Here is a 10,809-nt window from a genome sequence, read left to right on the forward strand (position 1 = left end):
AGCCGTGAAGGGGTCCAGCATGTGTTCTGTGGTGCTGAGGGGCAGTTTGTCATAAGCTTTCACCATGATGCTGGGTTCCTCCCTCCCAGGCCCCATGCCCACACAAATATTGATGCACCCGCGGAAGAAACGGGCAGCAATACCCCTTCAGTTAGTTCCCTGGAGTCCAGCAAACTGGGGGAGGGGTTGGCAAAGGATTGGAGAGAAAAGAGGGAGGAGAGGAGTTCTCCTTATTTTGTCAGGATTCCTCATATCAGCTCTGCTTTTCTTTGCCTGCCCTAGGGCTGACTCTGGGGAATGCCAGATTGGGGCAAATTGCAGGGTGTCCTCAGGCCACCTTCACCCAAAGGACACGCACATCTCTCTCCAAGTGAAATATGGTTCTGGTGACCAGCAAGGGCAGGCAAAGGGTAACAAAAAGCCGGCTAGAGCAGTTGACAGGAGTAGGTGATGAGGCGTTTGCGTAAATTGAATAAACTGCCAAAGCTGTCCCCATTTTCCTTCATCTATCTCCTGGTCTCTAAGAGCTCAGGACAGACCCCAGAGCAGCAGCCAAGGTGAGGCATTTTGCCCCCCAAACAAGGAATGGAGCAGCATTTGAAACCTAGAGAAGAGGATATCTACGGGGGGGGTGTAGGGGGAAGTTGGGGGCGACAAGGGGGGACGGGGGGGTGGGTAGGAAGGCTGCCTTCAACAGATAACCCCTTGTGGCTGCAGAGGCAAAGGGCCCAGGAGCCTGAGCTCCACTTGACAAAAACTTCCCACGGTTACAGTTGTCTAGAAGCAGGAAGCAGTGAGTCTTCTGACACTTAAAAGCTTGCTCTAACTCTCCCGTATTCTGGAATCTTCGGTCTGTGCCATGCACTATGTCACTTAGTTTTGTTTTGTCGCTTTGGTCTCGCTGTGATTTCTTGAGTGATGGCCTCCATCCCCACACGGGACTGTACTCTGGGGTCGCCCGGAGGCGGGGCCACCATAACCAGTGTCAGGCAGAGGGTGTCGTCCGCCTCTGCCCCCGAGGCCGCCCTGTAATCCTTTGAACTTCTTAGTCCCCACAGCACCGGGCTAAGTCCTAGAGCTCGGTACAGCTTTGATCACAGTCTTCAGACACCAGAATTAAGAAATATGTAAATACCAAGTTGGAGAAACAGCTTTAAAAAGTTTAAGAAATCCAGAGCAACAGGATTCCGCAGAGGACAGGCCTGCTAGTTGGGGTGGGGGGAGACAGGTTGGAAAGAGGAACTCCGCTCTGAAAAAACAACGTTCAAGTCTCTCGCCGTGGAGGCGTCCCGAGAGTCGCTGGACTCCGAACCGGCGGGTTCTCCCGACAGCCCCGCGGGTGGCGCGCAAGGTTCGCGCGGCCCAGCAGGGTGGGACCCGGGCGGCAGCCGGCGGATCTCCAGGGAGGCTCGCTCTAGGAGTTGGGAGTGAACGGCCGGCCGGCCTCTCCCGGGATTTGTGACGTGCCGGACAGCAGTGGTGACGGGGCCACCACATAAAGCCGGGTCGTCGGGGCGGGGGTCTCCCAGGCCAAGAGCCCCGATGGGAGGGAGTGGGTGGGGAGCGAGGCGCCCCCGAGCTCCGGGGCTCCGCGCAGCATTAAAGTGAGCGCCGAGTCGGCGGTGGCGGCGGCGGCGGCGGCGGCGCGGGGCTGGCGCCGGTACGGCCGCGAGTGCCCAGCACGCGCCTGACTGCTGTGGCCGCGTTGGCTGCCCGCGCGCCTGGCTCGCCGAGGCCGCGCCACGCCCCCTCGGGGGTGGAGCCCCGGCCGGGGGCGGGTCCGCAGCTGGCGGCGCCCAGGCCTGGGGCGGGGGCTGTAGCAGCAGCTGCGGCGGCGGCGGCGGCGGCGGCGGCGCCTGGAGCTGCTGCACAGAGGCGGAGGCTGCTCCTGGACGCGTCCGGGCCGCTCAGCCGGAGCCCCAGACCGGAGACGCCGGGCGGTGCGCTGGGTGCTGCGGCTGCTGCCCGCCGGCCGCCGCCCGGGCTCCCGCTGCCACCCGGGCCCCGGCCGCCACTCGCGCCCCGGTCGACCCCTCCCGCGTGTGTGCCCCAGCCGGGACGCCGCCCCCGGCCGGGTCTCCACTTCTCGGCCGCACCTCCCATGACAGCGCCCGCTCGAAGATGGCTGCGAAGGGTGCGCACGGCTCCCACCTGAAGATGGAGAGCGAGCTGGAGCGCTGCCGCGCCGAGGGCCACTGGGACCGCATGCCAGAGCTGGTCCGGCAGATGCAGACGCTAGTCGTGCCCGGCAGCGGGGGCGGCCGGCGAGCCAACCCGAACGCCGTGCTCACCTCTGTGGACACCGGTGAGTGAGGGAAGGAAGGGGCCGGTTCACAAGCGCGGAGCGCGCGGAAGGCGCCTCCTCCAGGAAGCGGGCCCCGACTGCGTGGGGCCGGCGCTGGCTGCTTTCGGTATTACCCTTCCTACAGTGCTGGTCTTAGGAGCAACCAGGGTAGTAAGGAAGGTTCTTCTGCCCAAGGAGAAAACTCACATGCAGGGTGCTTTGGGGAAAAGAGAGAAACGGCTTTTGCTCTCTGCCCTTTCGGATCATGTGGGCTGCTCGGACTGCTGTGAAATGGTGGTTTCGGCATGCATCAGATTGGGGATTAGGCCGGACTCTTTGCGCCGCTCCTCCAACCCCCATTCCGGTTCCTAAACTGCGTCAGGTGAAGGTGCCGGTCTCTCCTTGCCCTCCCCCTCTTTCCCCCAGGTCAAATTGACGGCGAAGCTCTGTGCACAGCCAGTATGATTGGGGGCTTGACGAGCGCCAGGGTGGAGTGGTGGAGAAGTGGGAAAGAGGCCTGGTAAGCCTCAGTTTCTTCTTCTGAGTTCTGGCTCGGGACGCCTCTAGCCCTGCCAGTCTGTGGCTTTAGCAGTAGGGTTGGTTTGGCTGGGCTGGGCTCTTGTGCTGGGGCGGGAAGGCACCCTGATGTGGCAGTGGGGGAACACCCTGCCCCAGTCTCCAACCTCAAACCTGTTCCTGGTGCCTTCAGCTTAGCCTGGAGAGCCCTCCCTGAGCCCTCTCTTTGTGCGCAGCCAACTTTAGAGCCTTTGTGGAAGGAGGCAGGGAGTAAATAAATACAGATATAAAGAGTTTTAAAGACCGCCCAGCCTGTGGAAGGCTCTGTGAGGAGACAGGATGATAACGATAATAGTCACAGTAATAGCTAACTCGCTCACTCACTGTGTGCCAGTGTACTAAGCACTGTAATCAACTCAGTTTCTCCCAACAATCCCATGAAGCAGGTCCTCTTGTTTGCCACTTACAGATAAAGAAACTGAGACACAGAGAACTTAAATAACTTGATTATCCAGCCAATAAGTGGTGGAACCTGGATTTGAACCCAGGTTTCTGAGTACATCCTTTTAACCACTTGCACCATTACCTCTCCAAGAAGTATAACACAAAACCCCAGCTTGAAGAGTTGACAAAATGGATGGGAAGGCAGAGGGGCGATCAGAGGGCAATTGTGTTAGATTATGGTGCTTAGAGGAAGAGGAGTTTTCAGGAAGCAGCAGAACTGGTACTGGCCTCTGACTGGTGTTGGGAAGGGCAGAGTATGTTTGCCCAATGAGGAGGAAGGATAGATGGACAATGAGGGGGCTAGGTGGCAGGGATGGACAGTCGGTTTGAGGCTTTGAGGTAGGTCTGAGCGTGGCAGTGAGGGGTAGTGGCCAGAGCTAAAGATGCATGTTTGGGAGAAACTGATGAGACCCCACCTTCCAGGGAAGGACAGATACATTTCAGGTTCCTCTTTGTCCCCTGTGTGGGGTGATGTGGTGGGGTGGGGCTGGTGAGGGTGGAATGGAAGATGACCCATGCAGAGGGCACTGGGGCCTGGTCAAGGTGTGGGAATCTGGGTGAGGTTGGCAGCACCACAGAGAGGCATGCTGGGCCCAAGACAGTAACCCGGGCCGCCTAGAGTCTATCCAGGGCTTTACTTCCTAAGCTGTTCTTTAGAGGTCTCAAGGAGGTTGAGTAATTGATTCCTTGGTATTCTAGGATAAAAGGGTTTGGGGAGCCAAAAAAGCTAAGTCATTAGACCTAACAGATTCAGTATTGTTAAACTGATCTTTTTTAACTGCAGGACTTCTCAGAGCCTTTAATATGCTCACCTGCGTTTGATGTTCAAGCCAAGGTTAGAGTATAAACACCACATTTCTCAAACTTACTTTGACCGTATTCTATGAAGGATTATTGGGAAGCACTGGTATGGCATAGTTTATAAATGGTATGGTATAGTTATAAAGTGCTTCTTCTATTTGAAAAAAACTTTTTTTGTAAACAGCCCTGTGGGGAGGGCAGGAATTATTGTCCCCATTTTAGGCATCAAGGCCCAGAAAGGTCATATAATGAGTATGTGGCAGAGACTGTACCCAAACCGGAGTCCCTGACACCGGGTCTACTAGTCACAGAGGGAGGAGTGTGGAGCCTGGGTTGGCTTCACTGTGGGAACTGACCAGCACAAAGAGGGAGGCTAAGGTCAGTGGGGTCTCTCCTGCCAATTTTGGGGTTTGGTCCTATGAGCGATTTTCTCCCATTGTTATTTCCAGATACATTTATCCCAGAACGCACACATGCCTGCACGCACGTGTACACACAGACACACGCAAGGAAGGAAAGCAAATGACTCCCGAAGCCCATGCTTAAGGCATTTTTTGGATTGTCTGCTATTTTGGTTCTCTCTCCACTGGGTTCCTTGATCACTGGAGGGATTAAGGGCCTGTTTTTTGAGGCGGTGTGGACACTGAGCCCCCTGCAGCCCAGGAGGGAGATTCTTAAAAGTCCCACCTGGTCTGTTAGACTCAATGACCAGAAGCTTCAACATAGTTACATAATTTGGGAGAGGTGAGGAAGGTGCTGAGGGAAGAGGATGAAGCCCAGCTGAACCCTATTTTACAGACTGAGGCCCTGCTGTATCTGTGGGATTTCCCAAAGAAACGAAGAATAGCCCCCAGCACATGGGTTTCACTCCAGGGAACAGGAGGGGAAGACCCAACTGAAGGGGGGGACCTCTTTCTGGTCTGGTGGGAGTGAAGGATCAGGAGATGCTCTTGCAGAAGGGGCCCCTACCCCCTTTTCCTGTCTGGGGAGGCTGCTCCCCACCACCTGCCCAGGGGGAAGGTGGTTAACTACTGTTTGTACATTTTCTTTCAAACTCACATCCGGTTTAGATTTGGTCAGGATGGAGCAGAGGAACCCCAGAGGGTGGCTAGCTGTGATGGGTTTTGTTCATGTAAAAACAAAGAGCCCCATCCAAGTGGTTTAAAAAACAAAAACAAAAAACTTTATTAAGAAAAATTTCCAAAACATCAAAAGAGTAGAGAGAAAAATGAATCCCATATACCCATCAACCAGTGTCAGTGATCACAAACTCATGAATGGTTTTGTCTGAGCTACACCCTGGGCCATTTCTCCCCCTCGTTGCAATATTTCAGTATGTATTTATTAAACAAGAAGTCTTTTGCAAAATAAAACTACCATATTTTTATTACAGCTCCCCCTCATCTAATTATTTGATTTTACAGTTTGTTTGCTAGAATAAGGATCCAAATAAGGCCACACATTGCATTTGGTTAATGAGTTGAATCTTTCTTTTATCCCCAACAATTTTATTATGAATATTTCAAACATACAAAAAGTTGAAAGAGTTTTGCAGTAAACACCTGTATTCCCACCACCTAGATTCGAATATTCTTTTACTATACTTGCTTTAATCACATCTGCTACTCTCTCCATCCATCTGGAGTCTCTCCTAATCTGTAGTCATCCCCTATCTTTTTTTTTTAATTAGTGATTTAAAAAAAAAAAAAACAACTGGAGATTGTTCTGAGCATTTTTTTCAGTTGAAGTTAGCGGGAGTACGCTTGAGGCAGGTGGCCTCTCACTGGTTTTGCCCTCTTCCTCCTCTTGCCGTGGTTGGAAGGTCCCAACCCTTTGCAGTCCTGTGAAGTGAGCAGCTGCAGAGACCACCGTGTCCCCATTTGACCCAGTAGGGAAGGGTCTGGTCTGAGCATCTGGCCTGCCAGCTGGAACCACCTTTCCTGACTGAATTGGCAGGTGGAAGGATGGGGAGCACTGCCCTGCAAATATGGGTTATGGGGAGGAGGCCGGTATGCTTGAAGTGGGTCCCTGTGAACTGGCACGCTGCGAGAGGCCTGGAGAGGGGTGGGAGTGGAGAGGAAGCTAGCCGCCAGAGGCCTCCTAAACAAGGTGGGGAGACTGGGCGGGCCACTAAGTGGGGACTTCCTTTGGGCCTCTGCTAAGAGCAGAGAGCTGGGCTGGGCTGCCAGACTCAGGAGCCAGGCACCCAGAGTCTGTTGCGCTGTCCGTGAGGAAGGCCTTCCTAATGCCCCAGCAAGGGAGAAGCTGGAACACTTTACCCAAACCAGGATAGGGAGTAGGTTTCGGACAATAAGATGATGAAGAGCAATCTGTTTTCCCTTTGGAGAAGGGATAGGAAAGCCTCGATCCACCTGGATTCTTATTTAACAACTGAAAACCTAGAACTTTTCATTCCAAACTACCCTTCAGTTCCATAGACTGACCAGTTGAGAACAGTGGGATGGGAAATGTGGAGCAGGGAGGAGAGTTGGACAAGGAAGAAAAGGAAGTAAATTCCCGATATCTACTTGAGTGTCTGCTAAACGGAAAAACAGAGAGACTGAGTGGGGTGTGAAGAAGGAGGGCAAAAAGGCTCTGGAGAAGGATCCGGAGTGTTAATCTACAGAACAGTCTGAAACTCACAAGTGTGTGACAGTGAGAACTACTCTTATTCCTGCCCTTGGAATTACGATTAGCTTTTAACCTACTGTTTACAGCTCTTAGACTGTTCTTCATTTCCAAACTGTCAGAAGCTCTGCTCTGCGTGGGATATTGGCAAGAGGGACTGTTCTTTGGCTGTGTTATGTTATGTGGGCTGTGACCATAACAACATTGCATCTTTATTGTCATCTATAAAATGGGAATAGTTTCTACCTTTCAGGGCTGTGCAGATTAAATGATACTATATAATAAAGTACCTGCTACTCAGTGGGCCATCAGCAAATACCAGCCCCCCTTTTTCAGTAAAAGGCACTTTTGAAGTTTAGAGCAGTGCTTCTCAGACGGTCTGTGGTGAAGGCTCAGTTTTATGTTCTGGTTTTTTTTTTTTTAGATTCCCAATCTGTTGTGTTCCGATACTTGCTTAAAATACATAAACTGATACCCGCTCCCCCCACCACCAATTTTTTAGTATTTGATTCAGCAATTATTCTGTCACATGGTTATCAGCGTTTCTGAACAAATACTCTAAATTTCTGCACTCACCCCCCCAGGATTGGGTCACAAACACGCACAGACCCACCCCAGCCCACGGACCACACTTTGAGCAGCATGTGTTTAGAGGACATTTTGAGGAGAGGTGTGGGCCCTGGGGAGTATTTCAAGATTGAGGTTTGCCTAGAAGGAAGCTGGTTTCTCTTGGCATGAAAGGAAAGGAACCCTAGGGAGCTCTGGGCTGGGCAGCTGGGTGGCGGAGGCGGGACCCGGTGGCTGGAAGGCTGGGCTGTAGACTGGCACCTGCAGAGCGCGGGGCGGGAGCTGTGCGCACCGCTGCACCTGACGGCAGAGGGGCGGGACCAGCCCGGCAGGCGGAGCCTGGGGAGGGATGAGGTTCCCTGGGAAGGAGCAGGTTCATAACTCTACCTCAGGTTTTACAGATGCAAAACAGATTAGAAGGGGACAGCCAATTGTCAAGTGGCCCACAGCTCAGGAATGCTGCTCGGGCACCCACTTCTAAGCAGCCCACTCCCCTTCCTGGCTGAGCTTTGGAAACGTAGAAGATTCCTTCTATTCTTGGGTCGATTTAAATTTTATTTTTGACTAGGTAATATATTCACATGGGTCAACCTTCCAAAGGTACCCAAAAGTAAGGAGTGAAAAGCCTCCCTCCATCTCTGCCCCCGTCCCTGTAAGGTAGAAAAGTTAGCAGATGTTTGTGTTATCCTTTTACATATTTTCATGCATAAACACACAGTGGTCCACTGTGTGTGCCCTACTTTCTAATCAGTTTATCTTGAAGTTCATGTCATGACAGCCCATACAGAGCCTCCTCATTCCTTTATATGGTGGCATGGTGTCCCTTTTAATGGATATATCATGCTTTATTTAATCAGCCTTCTGTTGATGGACATAAAGTTTTCTCTGGTTTTCTGCTATTATAAACAACGCTGCAGGAATGACCTTATATGTTGGTCGTTTTACACATGTTCGAGGACATCTGTAGGCATGGGACTGCTGAGTCAATGGGGATGTGCAAGAAATAATTTTGATATATGTCGCCAAGTTGCCCTTTGTAGAGGTTCTACCAACTTCTGTCCCACTAGTGATGGATGATAGTTTGAACCATCATTTTTGGCCATTTCCTCCTAATGTTACTTTTAGAAATCATGAGGTAGGTAGCAAAGGATGGGCTACTAGGCTGTGGCATCCTCAGAGGGAACATCTCCTGTGACTGTTTGCTGGGATCTGAGCTTCCGGGATGCTCTCTGTGGGGAATCTCCCTTACGAAGAGAGACGATTATTCAGGGACATGCAATTTTACACCTGTGGCTTTGAGTTGTGAGCAAACTGCAGTGGTCCTGAGAATAAGGAGTGAGTGGCATTCTGAGTAGGTCTGAGAATGCCATCCTGGCAGCAGGAAGAGCTCTAGAGGACGTGTGATCGAGCACATGTTCCTGGAGGCATTTTGTTTATTTAATAAATTTATGTATTTTATTTTATTTTTGGCTACATTTTGTTGCTGCACAGGCTTTCTCTAGTTGTGGCGAGTGGGGGCTACTCTTCCTTGTGGTGCACGGGCTTCCCATTGCGGTGGCTTCTCTTGTTGCGGAGCACGGGCTCTAGGCGCGCGGGCTTCAGTAGCTGTGGTGCACGGGCTTGGTAGTTGTGGCTCGTGGGCTCTGGAGCACAGGCTCAGTAGTTGTGGTGCACAGGCTTAGTTGCTCCGCGGCATGTGGGATCTTCCCAGATCAGGGCTCGAACCCATGTCCCCTGCATTGGTAGGCAAATTCTTAACCACTGTGCCACCAAGGAAGCCCCCCTGGAGGCATTTTGGATGGGCACAGAACTCCCTGAGCCTCAGGGCTTCCGCATGGAGTGGAAAGGATCCCATTACTCAGCAGCTATTTATTGGGTGCCTGTATTAAGTGGTCCTTGCTCTGTTCCAGGGGAACAGGCCAGGAGCCAGTCACCAAGCACAGCCACCCAAGGTGGTGCTGAAACCACCCTCAACCTCAAACCCTGCACCCTGAGCACCTGGATCCCACCCCACTCAGGTCGCCCCTGCTGTAGGTAGCAGGGATACGGTTGCTCCAGGATTGAAGTTTTCAGTGCTGTGGGGGAGACAGCAAATTAAACCAAGCAGTATGAAATCACTAGCCAAGGGGTGAAGTCTGTGGACGAGCTAACGTGTGAGGGAACTCCAGAAAGTGCCAAGGATTGCCGTGCTACACCAGTAAATCTGCTTCCGGCCTTAACTCTCCTTGGTTGCTAGGTTATCCCTGGGTCATGCTAAAATACCTTAATAACAGAGAAAACCAATTCTGCTACATGGAAGATAGGAGCACCTGACAATGTGTTATTAAGCCACCTTGTATATTTTTCCTCTTCAGTTGTTTGGAGGGAATTCCTTCCTTGTGTAAGAGCTTATCACCTTGGAGCATGGGTGTGACTTTGTCCCTCATTTTTTTTTTTTCCTTTTTTAAAATTTAACTTTATTTTATTTTGAATTTTATTTATTTCTTATACAGCAGGTTCTTATTAGTTATCCATTTTATACATATTAGTGTATACATGTCAATCCCAATCTCCCAATTCATCCCACCACAGCCCCCCGCCCCCACCGCTTTTCCCCCTTGGTGTCCATATGTTTGTTTCTCTACATCTGTGTCTCTCTTTCTGCCCTGCAAACTGGTTCATCTGTACCATTTTTCTAGATTCCACATATATGCGTTAATATACGATATCTGTTTTTCTCTTTCTGACTTCCTTCACTCTGTATGACAGTCTCTAGATCCATCCACGTCTCAACAAATGATCCAATTTCGTTCCTTTTTATGGCTGAGTAATATTCCATTGTATATACGTACCACATCTTCTTTATCCACTTGTCTGTCGATGGACACTTAGGTTGCTTCCGTGACCTGGCTATTGTAAACAGTGCTGCAATGAACACTGACCTAATTGTAAATGATTTGCATTTCTCTAATAATTAGTGATGTTGAGCAGCTTTTCATCTGTCTCTTGGCCACATGTGTGTCTTCTTTGGAGAGATGTCTGTTTAGGTCTTCTGCCCATTTTTGGATTGGGTTGTTTGTTTCTTTAATATTGAGCTGCATGAGCTGTTTATATATTTTGGAGATTAATCCTTTGTCCGTTGATTCGTTTGCAAATATTTTCTCCCATTCTGAGGGTTGTCTTTTCATCTTGTTTATAGTTTCCTTTGCTGTGCAAAACGTTTTAAGTTTCATTAGGTCCCATTTGTTTATTTTTGTTTTTATTTCCATTACTCTAGGAGGTGGGTCAAAAAATATCTTGCTGTGATTTATGTCAAAAAGTGTTCTTCCTATATCTTCCTCTAAGAGATTTATAGTGTCCGGTCTTATATTTAGGTCTTTAATCCATTTTGCGTTTATTTTTGTGTATGGTGTTAGGGAGTGTTCTAATTTCATTCTTTTACATGTAGCTGTCCAGTTTTCCCAGCACCACTTATTGAAGAGGCTGTCTTTTCTCCACTGTATATTCTTGCCTCCTTTATCAAAGATAAG

General features: G+C 50.6%; 1 protein-coding gene across 1 annotated transcript in view; it reads left to right on the forward strand.

The window, feature by feature from the left end:
- Positions 1–450: 450 nt before the first annotated feature.
- The window catches only part of TTC7A (tetratricopeptide repeat domain 7A), a 42,131-nt gene continuing 31,772 nt past the window's right edge, over positions 451–10,809 (forward strand). The window contains exons 1-3 of the mRNA XM_028496879.2: positions 451–557; positions 1,502–1,668; positions 1,787–2,305. Coding sequence (XP_028352680.2) covers positions 451–557; positions 1,502–1,668; positions 1,787–2,305 — 793 coding nt within the window. The remainder of the gene's footprint in view (positions 558–1,501; positions 1,669–1,786; positions 2,306–10,809) is intronic.

This window comes from Physeter macrocephalus, chromosome 12 (assembly GCF_002837175.3).
Source record: "Physeter macrocephalus isolate SW-GA chromosome 12, ASM283717v5, whole genome shotgun sequence".
Taxonomy (NCBI): Eukaryota; Metazoa; Chordata; class Mammalia; order Artiodactyla; family Physeteridae; genus Physeter; species Physeter macrocephalus.